This window comes from Hippoglossus stenolepis, chromosome 12, assembly GCF_022539355.2.
Source record: "Hippoglossus stenolepis isolate QCI-W04-F060 chromosome 12, HSTE1.2, whole genome shotgun sequence".
Taxonomy (NCBI): domain Eukaryota; kingdom Metazoa; phylum Chordata; class Actinopteri; order Pleuronectiformes; family Pleuronectidae; genus Hippoglossus; species Hippoglossus stenolepis.
Genome location: NC_061494.1, coordinates 18,805,652 through 18,831,735, shown reverse-complemented (window position 1 = coordinate 18,831,735; position 26,084 = coordinate 18,805,652). Strand labels below are relative to the sequence as shown.

Here is a 26,084-nt window from a genome sequence, read left to right as displayed (position 1 = left end):
CCTGCCAGAGTGTGTGCCCATCTGTCCTTTAGGGCGCATGCACACTGGCCGCATTCAGAGTGGATGTCTCAAACTCTTATTTAATTACTTACTTAACCTTTATTTGTAAAGACAGGCGAGAGCATCCTGGTTTTCCAAATGTTTCCCAGTATGAGGTTTGTTTGGGGACGAAACAGAAGTACAGCACGTGGATGAATCAGTTCTATGGGTATAAGGGGACAAGAGAGAGACTGCGGTTAATAATGCTTGTAAGAGGAAAGAGCAAAAACAGCCTCATCTTATTCCCTCAGAAACAGTCATGCTCCATTGGAGGTAACTAACATGTTAGAGCGACTGGATTAATATTTGTTTTGGCTCACCTGCTGCTAAATGTCCTGATGTTTTATGAAGACAGTTTATCAAAACACACACAGAGTTTGGACCAACCAAATAAAAAGAGGGCTCGCAATTGGTGTCTGCTTGTTTATCTGTCACACTCTGAGCTGACAGCTACACACGTCACTCCATCTGAGACAAACACTGCTCCCTGAGAGCTGGTGTTTGTTATGCTCTAACGTCTGTCTATATAAGAGGCTGTTTTTGACAACATGTCCACCTCAGCTGGCCAGCAGCAGACACTCGAGGCTCTGAGACAATTCAAAGGGAACAAAGAAGCGTATATGTGTATGTTGTAATCAGTATAGATAAAAGCAAGACAAAAATACAAATTATTTTAAGAAAAGTCCTCTCAAAATCTGTGTAGCAGAATAGTCAGAGTAAATTCTTTATCTAATCAAACCCATTCTGATGTTCTAGCGACATTCATGTGAAAATTCTCTAATCACTAAGGAGAAATTCAGATAAGAGGTCAGCTTTAGACAATATCCACTGGAGCTGTTATGTCCATACCAAAGACTGCATATAAAGATGGACAATGCGTCTTCTCTTCCTATTGTTGTACAAAATAAAGTGCAGTAACAGTGCAGTCTCTGGTCCATATATAGTGTGAACATGCAGGTGAAAGATCACTGATTTAACTATGTAGAAGAAAAAACATTCAAAGCAGGGCTTTTGTTTCACATGAATAACTTTTACAATAGTTTACCTCATCATTTGAATCGTTGGTCAGGGTTAATAAGAACATCCAATATTGTATGACAGATAATAAGGGAAAAAATATCAGGTCCTCTTTAAGATGAAAAAACAGCCCTCAGCTCCTGCATTATTGTTAAAATATATTGAAGAATATATCTGAAACCCTGAATAATATTGACACTCTCCGAGCATGCCTGCCTGGCCCTGTAAGACACTTAATGAGCAGACCGTGTCCCAGGTCTATTCAAATTCAAGATATTGTGTAGAAACACTCAAACCACTGAGCAATATCTGAGTACGGCAGATGTTCGTCCTCTTTTCTTCTCTGTTCTCCTCTCGTACAGCAGTCCACCATTGAAACTCATGTTCCAGCCACTATGCTGTGAGACATCTGCACCTCACTCACTGTTTCTTTCATTCTCCTCCGTCTCATCTTTTCTCTGTACACACACACACACACACGCAAAGATAGAACTCTATTCTTCATGACAGATGGCAAGTCAACAATTGTACGGCATCAGTCTCTGAAAACACAGACACACACAACTTATGCACACACACAAACAAACACCACCTCCTTGTCCTCCTGTCCCTTTGTTCCCAGTCCTCCGTCAGATGTTTTGATTTGTCTCTTCCAGCTGAGAGTGTGCATTAGTGTGTGCATGTTCCTTTACCTTGGTGTATTAAGCACTAGTTTAATGAGAGCTTGGTGAGGAGCAGGCCCCAGCCAGTGGACCATATGGGGGACATTTAGCCCCCTCAGAACATTGAGCCAAACCTTGCTGACATGATTACCATGGCCATCCGCTGCTCTGCACTAGTGTCAGATTGGGAATGGGGGAATTTTATCATGGATTGCTAATTAATGACTGGAGATTGGCAACCAGAGATGGAGGAGGCTGAGGGAGGGGAAAGGAAAATGTTTTATCCCTGTGTGGTCTCTTCTTCCTCACGATTTTAGCGATTCAGGACACAGAAAAAGATGTACATGCAAGCACAAACATACACAAACAGAAGCATGTAACAGGGTTACATGGAGTCACAGCTTCTGGTTGGTTGAAAACAGACATATATTTGTCCTTCCTTTCCTTCAATACCCCAGTGTTGATCACATTTCATGCACTTGTATGCCTCACATGTACTGTACACATTGTACTGTACACACTGTGCATCTCTGTGAATGCATCTATTTATTCACAGCTCACATTTTCGGTGTCTCTGTGTGGCTCAGCGGGCCTCAGATAGTGGCTTAGTTAATCCTGTCAGAAACAGATTACAGGTGGGAGGATATAAATAGACTGACTGTCCCTTTAACCTGGCCGCTGTGACATCAGCATGCAGCTTAACTTTTAAGTCAAGCATAACAGGAGCAAACTCAAACCAAACCCACTGAAGGCAGCCCGCAATATAGCCAATTATTTACCCATCTGTAGTAGACAAACAAACAGAATTGACTAAAACAGCTACACCAACCGACTTTAAAAATATGACGGCATTATCATGGCTGCAGAGGCACTATAGGTCAGTCAACATATTAACCTGTTAATGTTCATTCAACTGCACTCTCTAATCTGAAGGGCTTGAAATTAATTTGTGATGCTTCTGCCTAAAATAGGAGGAAAGGCCCATCATTTTTGATTCAAGTTAATGTGCACAAAATAACACTATTATTATTTACACTTGTCAGTTTTGCGTGAGTCCAGCCGGGCAAACTAACTATGCAATACTTGCAGCAGCTCAAAGTAGCTAACAATGCAATGATAAGGGTGGGACAGTTTGTTGGACAGTTTGTTGGACAGTGGACGACAGATCTACTGGAATGGCAAACATTTAGTTAACTTTTGTAAGCAACAGATTTCTCAGTCTGTTGTCTAAGGCCAGTGGTTGGTCTGAAAAGCATTGATAACACATAATTTAGCTGTTTTAATATTTAATAAGGGGCCAAACGAGTGTATATTTGATAATCAATAGTACCTCATAATGGAGAAACAGCAGTTTGGAATGAACCACTACAAGCCCCATAAAAATATATGGACTGATATCATCTAGTCTTTGACAGCGAAAGAGAGAAAAGTGGACATATATGACATAACTGACCGAATGCTCCCACTGTTCAGGTCCTTATCCTGTCATCTACCAGTTACAGTAGCTGTCACCACCAGGCACTAATCTGTTGATCTAAATCAGCCAAACCAACCCCCACTCTATAACCTGCCTCCTCTAATCAGCCCAAAGCCACACCAACCAGCCTACAATACCTCAAGATGTTAGACTACACACTGACCCTTTGGTCTCATCCATGTGTTAGCTCATTTAATACAAAATGTGTTTTCAACTCAACATGAAAGGACAGGAGCTGCTGCTGATCAATATGAAACACCGTGGAAAGATATAATGCTCAGTAGTGGAAACCAGTTGATGATGAAACTGAGGTGGGCAAGAAACCCACGTGTCTGAGAAATTCAGAGTCTCTGCCCTTTAACCACTTCCTTGTAACATCTGACAATGCTGGCATATTCAGAAATGGAAATGAGTGTGTGCTCATATGTGCAACAATATGCAAATATGCAACAAGTAATAATGAGTTAATAAACAAATAAATCCACGATAAATCATTTGTTTGTGGTTGTATTGCAATAACACCATCCTCTGCTATTCAACAACATTTTACCAGAAGATAAATTACAATACGTTTGCTCCATATTGAACAGGTGAGAGCATGTCTCAATAAGGACAAATATTAGAAACTGAAATTTAAAATGTACTGTGGATGACAATAGATATATAATAAAAAGTATAAATCTAACAATAACAATGATTTAGTCAAGTGTATATGTGTGAATGCATGTACATCCGGACTGTGATCAATGTTTGAAGTCATCATTTCCATGATCCTGAGCTACAAACGAATCCCATTACTCAACCTCTCCTCCCTTCACCCCCTTCTCTCTTCTCCTCTCGCCAAGTTTTCCCTCCGCAGTGATCAGCACTCCATTCATTGATCCATTCATTCATTTATCTAGGACTGACTCTCTCTACATCAGTTCATTCACTCACAAACCCATTAATCCATCTCTCTGTTTGCATGGCCCTTACAAGGATGCTTCCTACCACTTACCACTGATCTTATTGACTGACTGACTTTGCAGAGTTGCACCGCTCCAGGCTGTTTAGCCCAGACACCGCACATTTTAACGCAGGGCTCTCAACTCATCTGCAGGTGCATGTAAGTTTCAATGAATTTAGAGGCTACGAAATAGCAAGCAGCTGCTGTATTGGCAATTTGTAACTGAACAAACACAAGCAAGTAAATGTTGAGTCGAAGTGATGCCAACACAGATGAAGCAGTTTGCTGACAAAAATGTTTACAACCTTTTTCTGAATGGTTTATGTGAAAAGTTTATCTGATAAGCTGACATAGAGACAATAATAGTATTTTTATTGTACTCTTTATTTTTTTATTTATTTCATCTTTCACTGTATGCAATGTATTTTATATATTAAATTCTTGGTGCAGCTTCAACAAGGAGTTTGATTTGAATTTGATTGAATACGAAGGTGACACACTCTCTGCTGCCTGTTTGTAAATGTTACTCATCAGTCTTTCATTTGGGATCTGTGAACCGCCAGTCGCAGGTCTCCTATTGACAAGTTGTCTGCCTCTGTGCCGTGATGGCTGTATCTGTCACAAACTATCTGCCTCTGCCTGTCCTTCCTGTGCTGTTTGTCTGTCGGCTCTGCGGACTAGTCTGCCTGTTTGCACTTTGCTGTTGGTCTGTTTGACAGTCTGGCTGACTGCCATTCTCTGCAGTGTAGAGTGAGTCATTCTTAGGACAATGGAGACAGTTTGTAAAGCAACACTGGAGCACACACTTCCTCCGGATGTGCAAGAGGATGCCATTCATAACAAAGCCTGCACTGTCCGCTACTGCCCTGAATTTTCATGTTAGAGTTTGAGAAACAGAGGGGACAGAAAGAGGAGCGCAGGGTGATGGAAGGAGAGTGTGAATGGCAATAAAAAGGAGTGAGTTGTGTTGACAGGCTCTACAGCAGAGACAGCACAGAGGAGAAGGAGGAGAGAAGAGAGGCGACACCACAGACAGTGGCGGCAGCAGCAGCAGCGGCTGGTGATTGATATCATAGATCTGGCACTGCCACCTGATCTAGCCAGCCAGCCAGCCTCCAGAAACACTGAACTCACTGAACTCAAAGAGCCAAGATGGCTGCCTCACTGCACTGCACCCAGTGAACCCCTCAGCAGTCTAACATACACAGTACAGCACAGATGATTCTCACAGGGATTCAGTTGTTAAGATGGAAGGTACAGAGGAAAAGGTATAAAAGAGTACAGGTGTGTCTAGCTTCGAATTTCAGCTGGATATCTAACATACGATCACGGCAAGATGAATTAAGTGACAGGACGAGACACACAAATAGATTTACAGTAACGACAGACATTGGGTGTCCATTGAACTCACCTCCCAACTGTCTACAGGAAATTGCCTCAGCAAAACATTTCAGTCGTGTGATTTGATACTGCATCATACGAGGTTACATCAATGTGCCCATAGCATGAGCCACCAGAGTTTTAGCTCAACAAAGAAATCAATGCACTGCGGGCTCATAAAACTATTGAACTACCAGACGAAGAAAAAAGAGAAATACTCCCAGTCAATGAGCTGCTGCTTCAACTATTATGAATGAATGTGCTTGACGGGATTTAGTGGAATTTCTATCACTCTATGAGCTTCATTGTGTTTGACTATAGTCCCATCAGAGCTTTTCAGAATTCAAACATAACTTAAACCATTATTTGAACGTTATTTAACGCTTAACCCCAAATACTCCGCTGTGGAGATCAAGTGATTTCCCTGACAACACAAAGACACCGGTGTCAGGTCTCATCACCACAAACTCTCTTGACACCTTCGTTTTTTCACTGGGCGATATTTGTTTTCTTATTAATTTTTGCATCAGTCGCTCGCTGGCAGTGAGTCCAGCGGGGGAACTCCTGCTGTGCTCTCACATCGACTTCTCCTAGATTTCTACAGACATTATTCTAGGAGGCCAGGCGGAGAAGGTCCGCAGAAACTGCAGAGCAAGATGATGGTCTTGTCCCTGTCTCTCTCCTGAAACGTCTCCCCTACTCTCCTCCCTCCTGACCATCTGTTGTGCTGACTGCTGTGTGGGCTGATGCTTGTGGAGGAAACAGTATCCTCGACAACACTGGCTGACTGCGACCTCTGTGGCCTCACACGGGACAGAAGGTTAACTCCTGGCCGAGGTAGAAACCAAGTGGAGTTCACTTCAGATTCAGACTTTAAAAAACACAGTGACTACGTTTACATGGGACACCACTATTTCGATATTAACCTGATTAAGCAAATAGTCTGAATCACACACTGCCATGCAAACAGCATTTTCTGATTACCTTAACCTGAATATGGTCATACTCAGAATAAGCAATAAACAAATTAAGACATGTGGAGTATTCTGACCTTATAGTCACATTTTGTAGACATGTACATCTTTTAGCCTCCTATTGAAGGTTTCACAGCAATTTGTGACATCGACATACTGCAAAAGGAGTTGTAGCTTTTGCAAAATTAGAAAGAAAACACCCAAAACAAGGTAGCAACATACATTAAACTATTTAAGGTTGGGGGTTTTGAATTAACTGTTGGAGTAACGTTGGATGTAATGGAGTAGTGGACATCGGGGTATGCTCTGTAACATGTGAACAGGAATAGGAATGGAATATTCTATCAGCAACTCATCATAATCGAAATAATGTCTTCCTTTGAAGAGGGTCCATAATTGGAATATTGGTGTCAATGTAAACGTAGTCATTGTCTTCCAAGGCTGCAGCTCACATATATCCACCAGATTTTCAAACTACTTTCATTGAATACTTAGAATAACAGGTTTGCAAATATTGGCTATTGTGCAAGTTTACTGCCTCTAAATTTGACTCTGACAGATCCTGGTATTTATTCTATGTTCATTATTTCCAAAGATAAAGAAATGATGCAGCTGAATGCACTCCCCACTCGCGTTTAATGAAAGGAGGAAGGAAATTATGGCTGTGGTTGCGAGCACGGAAAGACTCAGTCATCTGGGGACACAGTGTGCTGCTCTTTGCAGAGGTGATGTTCCCGAGGTTTGTCACTCTGTTCCGAGACGATGGAACATTTTTACTGCTTTATTTACTCCTCAACCAGGCTTCGTTTTTTTATCATCATCTGCTATTGTTTGTTTTATCTCTCATTGATTTTTTATAACATAAGTGTGAAGCACTTTTAAGTGGAACTGATTGACTGCAAAAAGGAATCCAAAAGAAACTGCCTGAAGCTTTAATATTGTTATAGTATATTTATCGTCAGTAGATCATGAGAAGAAAGCCACTGTACTCACTAGTGACAGTGATCAGCATCCACCAGCATAGGTAAGATGATGCATCTTACCTATGTGTGCAGCAATGTTCTGTACACATCTGTCCTGTTTGACTCAATTAATTTAATCACTCTAATGGTTTGTCACACAAAAGTTACACACTCAGACAAACACAGTCCCATCATAAAACATGCAGAGAGCCGGGAACAGCCATAAGCATGCATTATCATTACAGATAACTAGTTCAGTTGTCATAGTTCACTAGTTCAGTTTTCATTCATCACATCCTGACCTATACAGTCTATGATCCTGACAAGTAAAAGGCCTTTATGCCAAAGAACATGTCCCAAATATGTGGAGGTATATTATCTAAAGCATCTTGGTGTGCAAACTTAAGTTAGTTAGTTAGTTTATTGTCCCAGAAGAGGGAAATTCAGTTTTACAACACTGTACATTCACCTGAACAAACCACGTCAACAGAGCAATAAAAACTGTGCACATCACTGAACAACAGTGATGGGGCTGTGCACGGTGACATTTATTCTAACAAGCTGCAAGTGATTCAAACTTCTTTTGGATTTTCAATTTTGGATAAATGGAGAGTTACATAATACAGATATATCTGCCTCCTTCCTGTCCATTTCACAAGTCGTTCTTTTCTCTCATTCAGTCTTTTAGAATTAGTACAAAAGAGAGTATGTGTGTGTGTGTGTGTGTGTGTGTGTGTGTGTGTGTGTGTGTGTGTGTGTGTGTGTGTGTGTGTGTGTGTGTGTGTGTGTCTGTGTCTGTGTGTGTGTGCACGCAGAGGTTTCACTACTCTCTCTCTCTGTCTCTCTCTCTGTTTGGTTTCAGTAAAAAGCTGTCTAATGTTTAAGACTGCAGTCACGACCTGGACAGTGAGTCAGCACCCCGACCCTGCTCCTCTCCACACACACCAATACAGACAGAGATTTAGCATATGATGCAGACAAACATTCATATTCCTGACACAATCAAAGTACCCCCCCCTCCCCGGAACCCAAAACCTCTATCTCTCTCACACACTGATGAACATTGGTAGCGCTGCGTCGTGACTGGGGGCGATGTGTTCCTCTTAATATGCACAGACGACTGTCTGAGGATCACACTGGCATGCTGGCACACACAGACAAAGATCCTCTCCTCTGCTTCAGCAGTGCAGAGTTTGTACTGTATTTGTGTATGTGTGTGTGACACTGTGAGAGAGAGAGCATCCACTCCACGGAGAGAGGAGCACTCTTGTTATCCAACATGTTCTCCTGCTGTGCCATGGTGTTAGCCTACATTACCCAGCATCCCGCAGTCTGTTGTGTACCCACATCACTTCCTGTTCAACAGTTTGTATTACACATTCCTAGACACCATCACATAGTCAGTGGAATGATGCTCACTGGCCTAAAAAATTGGAAAATCCCCCTTTTCCTACTCCTGAGGCTCTCCCTCTCTGAAACACACACATTCACGTACATTTGTACTTGTGCCTGAAGGAAACATCAGCAGCAGACACATGACCCTGTGAAATTTTGGTTTGAAAAATCAAGTGCCAAACAAATGGCATCACAATGCCACTGTACATCACTTTTTGATGGTTCAGGTTGACCCTGCTACAAATGACTTATCACCTGTTGCAGCAGCCTCACTGATCATAGCTGTGAATGTCTGGGAGCAGGGAAGTGCTATCTGTGCCACATGCTCTTCAGCTATGACATTTTTTCCGATTTGTTATACATTTGGTTGTAAACAGGATGTGCTGTCAGTGTCCCCCTTGAATCCACCCCAGCCGACCCCATGTCATATGACTCTCAGTGTCCCCATTCACCAACTTAAGAAACAGCTACGTTAAACAGTACTTCTGAGAGTCAGATCTGACTGGATTTCACAGACTAGTACACACACTGACCTGACAGAACACTATGCACCAGCAGTGTTAACTACAGGACTGGTACATGTTATCAACTGTACACACACAAAATACATGCACAAACCCCATGCACACACTCTTTTCAGCCACAACCTGACTGAGGCACATAGAGGCTTAGCAAACAAACTGCCAGACAAGCTTATAATAAAGAGACGCATCCCTATGGGGGCAAACGCACACACGTACAAACACACGTGCACACTAGATAATCAGACATCCATGTGATCGCATGCACACACACTCAATTGCAAACGCTCACATCCTCCCACCAGCACATGTGGACAGCCACGGCCAGGCCCTCAGTCTAGACAAGAGGCAGGGAAGAAGAGGAGAGAAGAGAGAGGCAGAGAGGAAGGAAGAGAGTAGGAAAAAAAGAGAGGTACTAGATGTACTTACCCCGTTTCTGGAGCCATCCCTCTCTAACGATGGTGACATCGCTCATGGTTCCTTCACGCCGAGTCTGATGCCGCTACACGCCTGCTCCACAGAGAGAGAGAGGGGGAGGAGGGGAGGAGAGGAGGAGAGGAGAGAAAGAGAGGGAGAGGAGGAGAGGAGGAGGAGGAGGAGGAGGAGGAGGAGGGGGGGGCCAGGCTCTCCCAGCCTCCGCGTCACTCTCCCTCCCTTCCTTTCCCGTTCACCCTCTTGTTCGCGCAGTCTCTCTCTCGGACGCGCACACACTGTGTTTGTGTACGCGTGTGTGTCGTTTTGCTTCCTGTTGTGGCTTATCTCCCTGCCTCCCCTCCCTCCCTTCTTCTTCTTCTTCTTCTTCTCCCCCTCCTCCACCACCTCCTCCTCCTCCTCTCTCGTTCCCTCTCCAGACCTTCCTCCTCACCAGCAGTGACTCAGCCTGGAAGGAAGTGAAAGGAGAAAAAAATATAATAGAGAAAAAAAAAAAAGGCATGGATTAATTTCTCTCCTCCTCTGCTGCTCCCTCGCTTTCCCTCCAAAGCCCTTTCATACAATCTGACAGGACAAACAACTAGTTATTGTGGGGACGACTCCACTCTTCCTCCACCCAATTATACACCCAGTTCCTCTTTCTGTCGCAAACACTCTCGCTGATAAACAGGATGAATTATTGCAGAGCTCTCGATGAAGCAAAAACTGACCTTGATTGCCAAAGAAACCTTCCTGAGCTCTACCTCTCATTCATTCACAGATCCTGTTTTATGCTGTTGAGCAGCTTGCGCCGTGCAGAAAAAGCCAGTCGAGTCTACCTTTCTGCGCTTGTGGTATTGCTGCATGTCAAATTATTTTGTCAACATGTGTGTGTGTGCGGGTGCGTAGGCTGATGTCTGTGCGTGGGAGGTGGGAGAGCATCTCAGGACCGTGGAGTAGGGCTCGGCTATAAATAGAAACAACGGCAGTTAGGGATGCTCTCACACTCTTTCTCTCTGCCCAAATCTCTGCACCTCTCTGTCGTCTCACTCCCGCTCCCCCTCCCTTCTCACTCTCTGCATAGCTGCCGTGTTCACCTCAAATGCACCCTACTACAATGTATTACACAACGTGCAAGCACACTACGCTGCTCAGCTTGAATGGAGAGCGGTGCTACGACGGTTATGGGCTAGCAGGCGTAGCTATCTAGCTGAAAATCAGTATTCAGATCAGCTAGTGTCTGCACTGTGCCGCCGACACTTGGAGGGACTGCAGCGTCATGACGAAGACTGAAACAGACTTGCAGACGCATTTACATGCAGGCACACACCCTAGTAGACGCTTGCTGTTGAAGCAGCAGAGTTGTGACCAATCCAAGTAAATACAGACGAGTAACAACACATCCATGTTCCTGCTCTCAAGGGATGCTACGGTGTCTTTCACTTACGTTACCGTTATTTTTTCAAATTTCTGTCCCTTTCATGAGCTTAGTTGCCAAAAGGATCAACTTTATCACTCAGAATAAAATAAAAATAGATGCAAGCACAGGCACAAAGGTTTTAGTGCATTCGAACTGACTGAAAATATAAATATAAATATATATTTTTGTGAAAATTAAGATGGCAACCATTTTAGTTCTAGGGTATTTTTTAACCAGCAGTTCCTTGGGCTGCTGTGAGTGGCTGTGAAATCATATAATTATCTAATAGTTCTTTGAGTCATTAATAAAAAAAAATTATATTTGCTTCTTTTCTTAAGTGTTAACCAAAAGGAAATCACGAGAACAAAGAAATAAATGTTGCACTCTAACGAGTATTTAAGAAAAAGCTTCTTGGATTTACCACATCTAATAATTCCATTGATCTCTGACTGTATGTCTGAAATGTATATCTTGAGAACCATTCATCTTATCAGCTTCACACTTGCTGTGTGCATTGGTAAGGGCACAAAGAAGTGCAGTGATCGAATTTGGTGCAATTTGGACACGTGATACGTTCAATATAAATAAACTTTGAATAACCAGCGCTCTGTAGCAGCTGCAACTGGGACTCATCTACGTAAGTAACAAGTAACAATAGAAAAACAGAGCAAGCGTCACTAAACTTAAACAGCAGCGGTGTAGCTTCAGGGTTCTGGGGACTGAGTCCAGCAGCCAGTCTTTACTTACTGCGGCTAAATTACTGTTGGCTATTTTTGTAGTTTCAGAAAGAAAGCTGCAACAAGTATTAAAACAGCCCATTTCAAACAGGCAGGTTTAGAGCATTTTTAACGACATTATCAATTGGTACCAACCAATCATCTACAGCTGCCATCAAATGTCTGATCTGACTCATAATATTGAATATTCCTTCACTTCCTTTGATTTATGTCATACTTTTAACAGTGTAGACTATTACACTTAAATCAAGTTTCTTCAGGAATGTGTTATAGACACGTGAATATAGAATATTTATATTCGTAGAATCTAAGGTAGTAGGTAAAAAGTGCTGTTTTTGTACCGATAAAAAGAACTTGGCTCAAATCAAATTCAAATGAGACCCACCCCCAGTAATTACATCCAAGGGTATTGAATCCTTTTTATAGGCACTGTGCAATTCTGGATTAAGCTTTCACACTGCCGTGTAATTCAATGACGCTTCAGTTAGCTTTAACCTTAATCGGGTCGAGCACGGCCCTGATCACACTTAGTGCAGGACAGGTCAGAAGAGCGCAGAACAGGTCAGGAGTCAGGACAGGGTGTCAGAGGGCAGGACAGGGCAGGATAGGGCAGGACAGGGCAGGATAGGGCAGGATAGGGCAGGACAGGGCAGGATAGGGCAGGATAGGGCAGGACAGGGCAGGACAGGGCAGGATAGGGCAGGATAGGGCAGGACAGGGCAGGATAGGGCAGGATAGGGGCAGGATAGGGCAGGATAGGGCAGGACAGGGCAGGATAGGGCAGGATAGGGCAGGATAGAGGGCAGGATAGGGCAGGATAGGGCAGGATAGGGCAGGATAGGGCAGGACAGGGCAGGATAGGGCAGGATAGAGGGCAGGATAGGGCAGGACAGGGCAGGATAGGGCAGGATAGGGCAGGATAGGGCAGGATAGGGCAGGACAGAGGGCAGGATAGGGCAGGATAGGGCAGGACAGGGCAGTGGAGGGAAGGACAGGGCAGGACAGGGCAGTGGAGTGAAGGACAGGGCAGGACAGGGCAGTGGAGTGAAGGACAGGGCAAGCCGGGGCAGGAGAGGGCATGAAAAACCAACCAGGTCAGGGGAAGAACCTTCCAGGCAACATATGTGATACTGGTGTGTGAAATTAGTGCGATCAGGTATTTGAGAGAATAGGGCTGTGAATCAATTGATTCAACTAAATTCAATGTTACCCTATGTTCGTTCACGAGCCTGTTCTACATCATGCATCAGTGATGTGACCTTAACATGAGGAGATCTTACAAGGTGAACACTTATATTGTAATTCCCATTAATTTTGAAGATTCATTTTGAAGTTGCTGGTGCAAACGTTTTCATTAGTTTGATAATAAATAATTCAGTAAATTGCAGTTGTGTTATTATGAAACTGCCCAAACATTTAAGTATTTGATGCTTTTCAATACTTAGGAGTCAGGAGACATTTCAGCCAGATTCAGAAACATCAATGTAGGAGATTGATGATTCAGCTGCAGCATCAAAACATGATTCCCATCCTTTTCATCATCATTAACATCAAAGACATAATATTAATACTTTAATTACAAATTTGCACGACTGAAGTTTCAAGGATGTTTGGTCCTCAATCCTCCATCCTGTGGCTTGTTCTCATCGATGAACTTTGTTGTGTGAATGTAGTTTTGAAACCTTAACCGTTCTGGTTTCTATTGAAGTTGTTATGTACAATATTTTACAAGTATGTCTGAAGACAGTTTTCTTTAATAACTGATAATTAATTAACTTTTATAATTTTTATAAATTTCTTTCGTTTCTATTTTTAGGCATTTTTCTTATTTAATATTATTTCTCAATCTTTTTTATTTCCTCTTCTTTTAAATGTCATTTTAACATGTTCTTATGTTACTTTAAATCTGTTCTCTCATGTGAATTACATTGTAATATGTTTGTATTGTTTACCTATATGGTATGGAACGTACTTTGAGCTGCATTTCTTTTATGAAAGGTGCTTCACAAATAAAGTTTATTGTTATTATTATTATAAAGACAATTTAAGGAAAAAGCAGCAAATCTGTTTTTGATTTGAGAAGCTGGAGCCATATATAACTACTTTTAAGATTATTTATTTACTCATGCCATTAGGAAATCATATTATATATTATAAATATACATATGTCAGATAAATGTAGTGGAGTAAAATGAAATGACAAATATAGAGTAGCACGAAAGGAAAATACTGAAAAAGAAAGTATTAAAGTGTGGTATCTACTTGAGTACATGTACTCAGTTACACTGCACAGTCTCTACCAGGATCTACCAGGAGCCTGTTGCATGACAGTCAGGACGTTAAACAACAAGCAGAATCACAGACTGATCGACATGAAGCTTGGTTTCAGCCCGAGCTTCGTCCTCAGGTGATCTCTCCTCACATCGCAGCATCAGAGCCACACTGTGTGGAGCGGTCTGCCATGTTCACGGTCCCCAGCGGGGCAGCAGCTAGCTGGCGGTGTTACCTGTAGCGGCAGGTGCTGCGGTCTGTCCCCGTGCACCTGCTCCTCCTCATCGGCCGTCACGTAAAGCTATGCGGGCCGGACTCCGAGCCGAGCCGAGCCGAGACGAGCCAGGTTAAAAAGGGACCGGACCGGAAATAGTCGTTTGAATCGCGAAAGGCTCAAGAACGGGGACAATTTCCGCGGAGGGAAAACGTCACCGCGGCCGAGCGGTTGTTTTGACTTTCATGGAGAGCTCGTGACGTCACCCGGAGGAACGGCAACCCCCTTTCTCTGGAGGCGCGCGCGCAAACACACACACGCTCACACATAGAAACACACAAACACACACACCCACCCACACACACACACACACACACACGCGGGTCCTACCGTCTCGCCTCGTCCCCCAGTCCTCGGTTTGTGAAGATGTCCGCTCCGCCTCTGGTTCTCCTCCACTTCATCTCCCACATCCCGTGAGTCGGTGCCGGATAAATACTGCAGCTATCGCGAGAGTCAGGTGTTTGAGAGCCAGACGGGAACAGGCCTGAAGTTTCCTCACGAGGAGGAGACGTGATGGAGACGTGATGGAGACGTGACGGTGACTGTGGCCTGTTGGTCATGGAGCCTGACATGTCCTCCAGCTGCACTCACACAGCAGGGCCCACTCAGGAGTTAGTTAGGTAGTTAGTTAGATAGTTGGTTACTTCACTTACTTACTTACATACTTACTTTGTTAGATAGTTAGTTAGTCTCTTTGAGGTAGTTTTGTGTCTCTGTACATTTCGTTTGGCATTTGCGTTTGTACACATTTTGTGATTTTTTTCGTACACAATTTGTGTTTCCTTGTATTTGTTTTGCGTCTCTTCATACATGGTTTGTGTCTCTTCATACATGGTTTGTGTCTCTATGTACATGTTTTGTGTCTCCATGTGCTCATTGTGCATCTTAACTCGTTTCGCATCTTTACGCATTTCGTTCTCTTTGGTGTTGTTACCTCTCCCGTGTCACCCATGTCTGATTAGGACACCCAGAAAATGTTGTATCATTTTCTTTAACATCGCAAAAAAGGACTTTTCTTTTTACATTTTAACTCATTTCCCAGGTAATATAAAAAATGGAAAATGCCGGAAAAAGTTGCCAACAGTTTAACAGTGCTACTGAAAATCCCTTAGACACTAATAACACTTGCATTACTAGCGGGTCTACAACTAATTACATGAAGGCATCTGATGTCAGATGGTAAACTTAGCCCCTGGTTCTGTGGGTTGGAGTCAGTCAGTCTTGAGCAGAACCAAGTCTTTGTTGTACTTTGTGTAGCTGCGAGCTTATTGTTGCTTTGCTTAATGACTTTGTGCTGTAGGTTGTCAGGCATCAGCTGGTTCGGCTTAGCAAACATGTCCAGTTCCTCTTGTTTACATTTCATGCCCAATGCCTGAAGGAGCCGATTCAGACGTCACGGCAGACTCGTGTTGAAGAAGTTGAGGTCGGTTCATGATAAGCATTATGTATAATAAAGATGAGACACAGAGATTCATTTAATGTTTATGATGCAGAACATGTTTATTTTTGACAGGAACATTGTGGTTTCTGAACAACAGTGAGTCAGTGAAGTCAGCTGTCCTTACTGCACCTCTTCACATGAGCACATCGTATCATCTTCAATGCTGTTTGCAGCCGGAAGGATCAGACAGCTGCACAGCACATGACTGAAATCTCTGCTCGGCAGCTGATAGTGTAAACAAATTGTTCTGTGGAAGTTTACGGCTCTGAATTGTTGATACAATGCATTTTTTGAATTTTCTGTGCAGGTTGTTCAAAGGGTCAACTGCCCTCGTAGTGTTGTTATGTTCAGGGTGGTGGTGAGATAGAGGACATTGTCCTGTGCATCCTCCTCTTCTAACATCGCAGTAAATATATTTCCCCTCGTGACTTTCCCACATGTTAAAATTCTGTCTGATAATTATCTAAATCTTTTATATTTTCACAATGGAACAGTGATGTAAATTAATAGAATCAACAAGGACATTGTCCCTCATCTGTTCCCTCGTCTCTGTCTCCCCAGGTGGCATGTGGAGCTGGGCAGCAGTGGCAGAGGGTATAGGTATGGGGCCATGGCTGCAGACACAGGTGGACCTAGTGTGACATATGATATATGTGTGTACTGTTCTGGCCTCTCTTAACACATACACACATTGCCATCAGCTGGCCTTTTGCTCACAGCCCTGCGTGCAGAGGGGAGTGTGAGCAGAAACCAGCAGCCAGGCTAGGTGTGTGTTTGTGTGTGTGTGTGTGTGTGTGTGTGTGTGTGTGCGCTTGCGTGCGAGTGCATGCAGAGGAGGCAGTGGAGGTGGGGGTAAAGGGACAGCTTGAAAAAGAAAAAGGCATCGCAGGGGAGACCTTCTGTCGCCATCGCTGTGGCCAGACGTGTCCCTCTGACATACACGTGTACACACACACACACACACACACACACACACACACACACACACTCACACAACTTAAAGTCAGCTGTCAACTTCACATGTTGGTCCTGCATTCTTACAAAAACACATCAGTAAAATGATTTGAATGACCTTTGAATCAAAGTAGAATTGGACAACTGGAGACGCCTGTAAACAATAAACCTAAAAGAAACAAACAAGTTAAAGGAGTTTCATGACACAACATTTTCTTAGACAAGGTCTGAACAGTGGTTTATTAGTTGTAGTTTATTGTAGTTTGTATATTCAGACCTATAAACCTGGGGAAGAGGAGGCAAATGCACAGTGCTGATTTGAGGTAAATGTTCATTGTTAGTTCAACATGTTGAGGTCACTTTTATTTGTATAGCACCCAATCACAACGCACATTATCTGAAGGCACTTTGCATAGTAAGGATAGTGTAGCTTTATCCGCATGCTAACAGTGGTTTTATTACAATTTTACTATGAAGAAGACGTACATTTGTGTGGCTTTTGTTTGGCAATCTCTTATAATTGTTGTCTCTTAAAATCACATGTGAATATCATGATGGAGCTTGAATGTTACAGTTTGATGTGCAACCATCAAATCAGTGATGAGTAGTTGATATTTTTAAGTCATGACCAAAGTGGGGGACCAACTGACAGACTTTATTATCAGAGATTATCATTTATTTGCCCAAAACACTGATAGTATAAGCCTCAGATTATATTTTTCAGGGCTGTTACCAGATTCCCAGCATTTGTCAGGTGCTCAAGTCACAGTTGTTTGTCCTTCCCTTTATTTAGGTCTTTGTGGCCTGTCTTTTCCTTTGGGAACCCCATGCAACAGTGGCCCCTGGGCCGATGGTGCCATCACACACACACACACACACACACACACCTGACACTCCAAAGTGACACCAGAGCACAGGAGGTCTGTTCAGGTTGAAAACGACACACACATACACAGACAAACACACTCCAGCTTTTGACTACAACATCCCTACCCCCATTCCCATACCTCCTGTCTCTGCCCTCCTGCCACACACATACCCCCTATCCCCCACCTCCCATCCCATCCATGTTTGGGACTCCGTTCACCTCCTGCAACACACCCAACCCTGCTCCACCTCTCCACGCTTCCCATCCATCCCCACTAACCTTAACTCCAGCCCCAGCTCCCCAGCTCCCAAAGCCCAGGGAAGCAGCAGCCGTGCTGGCCGGCCCAACACCCCGTACCCCTCCAGCCCATCCCAGGTCGCTTTGAAGTGACTTCAGGAGAGAGAGGTCAGCCTCGCCCCGGAGACCAGCATAGAGGTAGGGACAGCTGCGGTCAAACAGATCCTGTGCAGGGGATACGTACACACAAGAGCAGACACACACACGCGAATGCACACACGAGACGGGACAGAGCAGCTGCAGCCACAGTGCTGAAGGTGTGCTGTGCAGCAGGACAGCTTGGGAGCCAGTATGGTCCAGCATGGCTCTACGCTGCTCTGTTCTGTTCTGGGTCACCTATTTTGCACTCAGGTGTGAAATGTGTGCTGTGGAGTACCAGATGACCAGATAAAAAAAAAGATATATATTAAACTTCCAGCCTCTAAACTATTTTTATGCCTTTTTAATGCCGTTGCTGCAGAATCCAGGTTGATGTATAGAGAAAGATTATTTGAATAAACCTTTGATGTAGGGCTATTATAATTGATTTAAGATGTTATTTTGTTCCGTCCCCAGTATGTGATGATGATGGCTTGGTTTAAAAATATATCTGCACACTTCAGCAAATTGAGTGTGTTCATCTTACGTACTGTGTGCAAATGAAAAAACAAGGTTAGCATTTTTTTTAAGTTAGACCTTGATGCCATTAGTTTTAGACTTTATGTTTGTGTTTTTGTGGGTGTTTGTCTGTGCATATGTGCCTACATGTGTTTGCCTGCTAGCCTGTTTATGTGCTCGTATATGTGCATATGTCCACATATGCACATATGCAGCGTGTGTGCACCTGCGTGTATGTGGACACCTTCTGCTCACGTGCAGACAGGTTGCACTGCCCCCAAAAAACACCCTGTCCCCCAATCCTCCATAACACACACACACACACACACACACACACACACACACACACACACACACACACACACAAAATACACATTTATTTTTATGAACCTCTGCTGTTACTGAATTACATTTCAGTTCACATAGTGTCGTACGTTGCCTTATCCCTTTCATCTTATCATTCCACTGCATTTAATTGCAACAGACTCTGATACATAAAGAAAATGCATTCGGAAATATATGCATAAAAATAAAATCAGGTGGTAAATGCAAATAGGGCCTTTTAATGACTGCAGAATTCTGATTACATGTTCATGTTTGGTTAACTTCTCACCTTGGAATTGGGTATAACAAATTATTTTCTAAAAGCTCACACTTGTGATGACGGCCAGAGAGGATGTTTGAGTGCAGTGTCTATACTGGAAAGTTGTATTTCTAATATCTTTGACAGCAGGATTATTTACAACAGAGGGTAAAAGCAATTATGTGATTGACCGCTGCTTAGCAGCAGTAATGTAGGAGTCAATTTGCTCCATGGTGATAAAGAGAGGGATGAGCCACAAAGCAAAGTCTCTTAATTTACTGCTTCTTTTTGTTCTGACGCATCCTAACGTCACAAGCTCTCGGCTGTGTCTGTGAGACTGCAGATTTCAGGGTGGGGTTAAGTTTGTTTACAGGACCAATACAGGAAACTGAGAGGATTAGGTTGAGATGTTTTGTCCACTTTCCTATGTTGTGTGGTATTATCCACGGTGTTGTCACTGTCAGCTACCAGAAGTGTTTTGAGTGAGTATCAGGTTTGTGGGTCCCAGTGTTTGTAGACAGATGTTACCTGCGTGAGGCTGCGGGAGCAGCCAGAACCTCCATCCTGCCTTCAGTGACACAAACATGTCCGGACTGTGTGACATGAACACGCATGTGAATTCTCTGTCTCACACACACACACACCCATGCTGCTCTTCCAGCTGCATGCTGAAGTTCCACTGGGTGCCATCAGTGCAGATTCTGCTCAGTGGTCGAGTCAGTGAAGCAGTGGAAAGATGCAACAGAGAGAGAGAGGGAGAACTTTCAACTGTTTTTGTTCCAGAGGACGCTGCCACTGTGCGACCTTGACATATGGCTGAGCATGTATACTTGACAATGGAGTAAAGAGAAGATGTGCTACAAAGCTGCATATACAACAGGAGACGTTTTTAGTTCTGCAAAGAATATTCTTTTCCTTTTACGTCAACTTGCTGACAGCCATTTTCCCCATGATTATACTATCTACTTTTTCTTTCCTTCTTCTCCTCTCACACATAGATGCCTAAAGGCCCTTAAAACCTATTTTCTCGATAAGCAATTTACTGTCAGCAAAACATTTAGATATATATTTTATAAATCTGAATTCAAAATCTGATGATAGTGAGGTGGTTGTTTTCTTGTTTAGCCAGACCATATAAATGAATAAAATAAATAAACCACATCAATAAAATCTGATAAAAACACAGGCTCATCTTTTGAATATTTAAAGTCTTATTAAAAATAACTTGAGATGTTTTTGCCCAACTTTAGATTACTGAAGATATTTAATATTATATATAATGTATCAATATTTAATGCTATTGAAAAATACTTAAGAGTTGAAACCAGGTTTGCAGGAGCTGTAACTTTTGAACTACTGTATATTAGCTTGAACTAATGGCAAGTATCTATTAATTACAGAAAATGCATTTACAGTATGAATGTAATTGAAACTATTATGGTCACTCCCTTTGTTCATTGCATTGTGTTGGTCTGTTTGAAAGCCTCTGATCACCTTTGTGCTGAAATGGGAACAGAGAAGCAGTTGTCCACTACATTAAATGTATTATAGTTGAGTATTGGTCTACTATTGGACATGACAGGACATGATAGGACAGGGTTAGTGGATAGGAAAGATGAGACAGGACATGTTGGGAAAGGTCAGGATAAAAATGGGACAGGAGAAGAAAGGCTGTGATAGGCTAGAATCTGATAGGATATGATGGACGCGATGGCGGTTTAGGAAGGGATAACAAAGGACAAATATGGTAGAATAGGACAGAATAGGATAGGATAGGACCACTGGGGATAGAATAGGAGGACTGGTCAGGACTGTAAGGATAGGATGGACCAGAATAAGATGACAGGACAAGACAGGATAGGACAGGACAGGATATGATAGAATAAGATAGATACGGACAGGACAGGGCAGGAGGAGATGAGATGGGACAAGACAGGATGGGATTGAATTAAAAACAACAGCTAAAACATCACGACAGATGAAACCTAAACGTCCCACCACTCCAGACCATCACTATCAGTCTCCTGCACCCACCTGCATCTGCACAGCTGCAGAAACCACTCCAGGCCACTAGGGAGAGCTGCATTAGTTACAATTCTACACAGGGCTCCAGCTGTTTGTCTTTCTCTCTGTCGCCCATCTTTCTGTGAGATTACGGCATGTGAACTTTACACACCTGGATGAGGAAAATGTGTGTGTGTGTGTGTGTGTGTGTGTATTATAATTATCTATAAAACATCTGGAACATGGACATAAGTCCCTCGAGAACTCAGCAGCTCACCACAGCGTTGGTTTTAGGAAATATTGTGGAATTTGTTGAATATCAGAAAGATTGTCCCTAGAGAGGGTACATGGAGGACATGTGTTACTAGTATGTGTGTGTGTGTGTGTGTGTGTGTGTGTGTGTGTGTGTGTGTGTGTGTGTGTGTGTGTGTGTGTGTGTGTTTTAGAGGAAGTTACACAGATTGTACACAGCACATCTGTCAACATCTGGGTGCACAGGCTGTGTTTGGCTTTCCAACAACTGGATAAGATCAACATCAAAACACACACAGTTTGAGTACAGCCAGAGGATAGAGTTACACCCCCCACCCCAATACACACAAACACATTCACCCACTTGCAAAGCTTCTGATGGCCCCTGAGGGCCCCAAGTTTCTCGTCCTGCCGCTTCCTATTTCTGGTCTGCGCCTCCCTTACTTCTTTTTCTCTTTGTCTCCCTTTTGTCTACACACACACACACACACACACACACACACACACACACACACACACACACACACACACACACACACACACACACACACACACACACACACACAGACTCAGAGACACATTAACACTTTATGTGTAAATGTGATTTTCCCCAGGCTACTCGCACCTTGGGGAGGCACAGGAGGGATCGTCTTTTCCTCCTCAGAACAAACTGCTGTGTAACATCTGTGTGCAGGAAGACAGAAACAGATGTGAGGAAGATATCTGTCACGGGAGAAGTCTGGGAGAAGGTGTCATGTTTTCTCTCAGCAATTTGCATTTCCTGAACGTGTCGTGCGCTGTGTTTGATATAAAGTTGTCATTGCAGACTAAAGTGAAGAAGTTAACGCTATTTCTCAGCTACTTACAGACATGTGTTTAAATTCAAAAGTAAAAGACCAAGGACATTATAATCCAGCTCAGTCATACACCCCTAACATCTGATGCCTATGAGTCATAAAACCTTGTGAAATTATTTAAAAATCATCTCTGTTTTGATAGCGTCTGTTGACAAAGATGTTTTTTAGAAAGATAAACAGATTTTGGCATAAATACTGACATATGACCGAGGTAATTCACATGAGAAATAGATTGCCCTGATGTCATCTGTGGTCTTTCATCACAGGTTTAGGCGATTATATCCTACACCCCCCAAAAAAAACCCCTAACAAATACAACATCGTCACCCCATGTCCAGTTGTTGTTTACTCAGCCCGTCTGATGGCTGGCTGGAGGTCCCACACAGGGGAGGGCTGCCCTGTGTCGTCCCAGTGACAGATCACCATATGGGGGGGAGTGGATGCTCTCTAAGCCCTGTGGAAGTCCACGCACATGGATCTCACAAACGGAGCTAAAGCGCCATGGCAGATGCCACCTCTGTGGTTACTACAGTACACACACACACACACACACACACACACACACACACACACACACACACACACACACACACACACACACACAAAGCCAAATCTGCCCTAACATCACAGCTACACTCGTCCAGATGATCAAGCTAATTGGGTCCGACTGTTTGATGGTGAATGCACATGTTGTGTTTTTACTAAACTGCTCTCCTGTTTACCAAAATAATATTTTGCAGGGATATTGGCTGCCAGTTGTTCTTTGGCTTTAGAGCTCATGACCAGAACAGAGGGTGACCTCACAGTAATCGAATCATAAGTCAACATAATGTTGTGTTGTGATGCTGCACACATGAGCTTCCTGTACACTAATCTCACTGCTGTTGGAAGATAATATAATTATGTGTATCAGTCCATATTAAAGGGTTTAACGTTACAGCTGCATTAGCGATATCCTTACATTGAAGTTGCTTGTAGTGACCAACCCAAGGAGAATTATCACTAAACCCCTCATCACCTCCGCAGCGCATTTTACTGTTGTGCAGCTCATTCCTTTGGTTAAACCCTGACTTTACTGGTTTAGGTTTGGCAAACTAGAACAGCACTCATTAGAGCACATACCTCCGCCAAGGCCCCATTAACAGTCGCTCTGATTTTTTTTTTTTCACCAATAACCATTAACTATTCCCTGGGAAAATCGTGGCAATGTCGAAAAAAGCCTTATCTTGTGACTTTAAAGGAAGTGGAAGAAAAATCTGCACCAAAATTTAACATACGTTCAGTTGTTTTTGTTTAATCTTGTTTACAAACCAACCAACAAACAAACAGACAGGTAAAAATGAGTATGTGATGCTTAATGGTTCTTGTTCAGTCTGACTTCTTCTCAGTGATATCAGTGCAAGAGTTTAGCAGTTACCTTGGTGAATATGTTTCCTTATAGCCAATAGAAATTCAGTAATCTGTTGCATAATCTTGTTTACAATCGAAACCAACCAACAAACAAACGGACAAACGGACCGGGGTGAAAACATGACTTTGGTGGAGGTAATGATGGCTACATCTAAGAAAACCTAGATTACAATGAACCTGAACTATAGATGAATGTTTCGGTTTCATTTTTACCTTCCAAAGAGACTCTGAATTCAGTTTGTGTCTGTGCAGAATACAAATGAACATGCAGAGGCTTGAAACTTTTTTTGACACAGATACAGTAATTCATCAAAGTGGCATTTAGTCAGATGTATTACAGTTGTTATGATTCCTCTGTGAGCTCAATGAAGAGTAACAGTCACATCACGTCATCTCTATCTCTCATCTGTCACTCTTTCCAGACCTCTCTCTTTCTCTCACTCCTCTTTTATTCTTTCAGCGTCTCTCCATCTCTCCTCTGCTAAAAAAAAAAATGGTAGCAATTTACTAGTCCCAAATAACGTGAGTGTGGCTCCCTCCATTTAGCCTGAGGCTTACAGAACTAACATCTGGGCTGTTTGGCAGGCTGGCTGCCATTGGCCTTGTTGGAAAGCCTCTTCAATGCTGCTCCAGATGCAGGAATGGGAGGCCCAGCACACACAGATGGAGACACACATACGCACCAGAGCTGGCACACACACAAAGACATGCACATACACACACACACACACAGGGCACACAACGTTAGGAACATCCATACATTCATATACACACTGGCACCATGCACACTACACACAGCAGAGGCTGTGCAATCATGCACACAGATGTGAGCACAAATACAGATGTGGGAAGAGGCGGCTACAGTAAGCTGCAGACAAACAAATACACACACACACACACAAATTCAATCTCACACCCAGATGGAGACAGAGCGGTGGCTGATGTGGTGGGCAGAGAAGGCGCATTGTTGGCACAGGTAACATGTTCTCAACAGCTGGCGCAGGTTAGGCATTCCTGGGAATTGGAGCCACAAGGCAAATGTTCCCGCTGGCTCGGGGGCTGGTGCTGTGGCAGGCAGGCTGGCACGCCATCGCCCATACACACACACAAACACACACTTAAAACAAGACTGATGAATCCAGAGGAAAAAAGACACATGAATACTGTTACATGCAAAAACACACGAACCGCATGGGTACGTATGTTTGTATATGTACATTCACAGCAACATGGGACAAACAAACATACACAAGAGTCTTATGGTCTCAAGCCGGAGGAAACTTTTTGCATCTTCCGCTGCACAGTTTTTCATTATCCACTTGCTTTCTTCTGAGCTCATCTTTGTGTGTGTGTGTGTGTGTGTGTGTGTGTGTGTGTGTGTGTGTGTGTGTGTGTGTGTGTGTGTGTGTGTGTGTGTTAGCCTTTTCACTGCCTGGGGGCTCATTTCCTGCCGCAGCTGTTGGCTAGCTCCTCTGACATCTGGACTGAAGAGAGAGAGAGACAGGCAGGCAGGCAGACAGAACAGAACAGAGACTACAGTCGCGCTTTTCACTTCTACTTGATCTCTGAGATCTTACAATAAAGATTTGAGGAGATCACACCGCTGTTTATGTTCTCTCGGGCTGGACTCAGCTGTTCCACGTCTGCTGTGGCTGTATTTATTTTAAGCTCGGTACATGTCAGTGTTCGAAACTCTTTTCTCTCTGTATGTTCTTGTATTCATGTAGATCTAGTAACACACATGACCAGGGCCGTAAACTCACATATTGGGGGGCAGGTGGCTCAGGTGAATATAAGGCACCCTTATTCAAACTAGTGCTGTCCACGTTGTAAGCAAATGCCTGTTTGAAATGGGCTGTTAGCTTGGCCTGTGGTAATGTTGCGGAGCTACCTCAGAGGTAGGTCCTTGTCATTATTGTCCTCAAACAGTTCTACAATATACTGTCAGTTTTTAGTCTATGGTTCAGTGTACAGTTGGAAAACTCTGTGTTCATCCCTACCTGGTTTATCTGCAATGAAGATTTTACTTTCAATGTTTGACTGAACCGCACCAAATTTGACACTGCACCTCCCTGGGCCCTTGACAACCCACTTACCCAGTGTGAAGCCGATAAGATGAATGGTTTGCGAGATATGCGTTTCATATACAAACAGACAGACATTTGTGAAATTGGTGGGTAGATAAAGTTATATGCATTTGTAATATATCTTTTAGTTATACTTTTATGTATCCAAGTACCCATACACACAGACAGATGTTTAATACTCACGCAGAGAAGATAATCATGTAGTAACAATTTCAGTATTTATAAATAGTGTGTATTTAGTAGCCTTT

General features: G+C 43.1%; 1 protein-coding gene across 2 annotated transcripts in view; it reads right to left on the bottom strand.

The window, feature by feature from the left end:
* akt3a (v-akt murine thymoma viral oncogene homolog 3a) overlaps nt 1–14,938 on the bottom strand; it is a 49,258-nt gene extending 34,320 nt beyond the window's left edge. Inside the window, exons 1-2 of one of the 2 annotated variants that reach the window (XM_035172557.2) lie at nt 14,817–14,938; nt 9,803–10,253 (exon numbers count right to left, since the gene is read on the bottom strand). In XM_035172557.2, the coding sequence (XP_035028448.1) occupies nt 9,803–9,848 (46 nt within the window). In that variant the 5' untranslated portion in view covers nt 9,849–10,253; nt 14,817–14,938. Of the gene's footprint in view, nt 1–9,802; nt 10,254–14,447; nt 14,688–14,816 lie in introns of those variants that run through there. The other variant, XM_035172558.2, reaches the window with a different exon arrangement.
* Nucleotides 14,939–26,084: the final 11,146 nt, after the last annotated feature.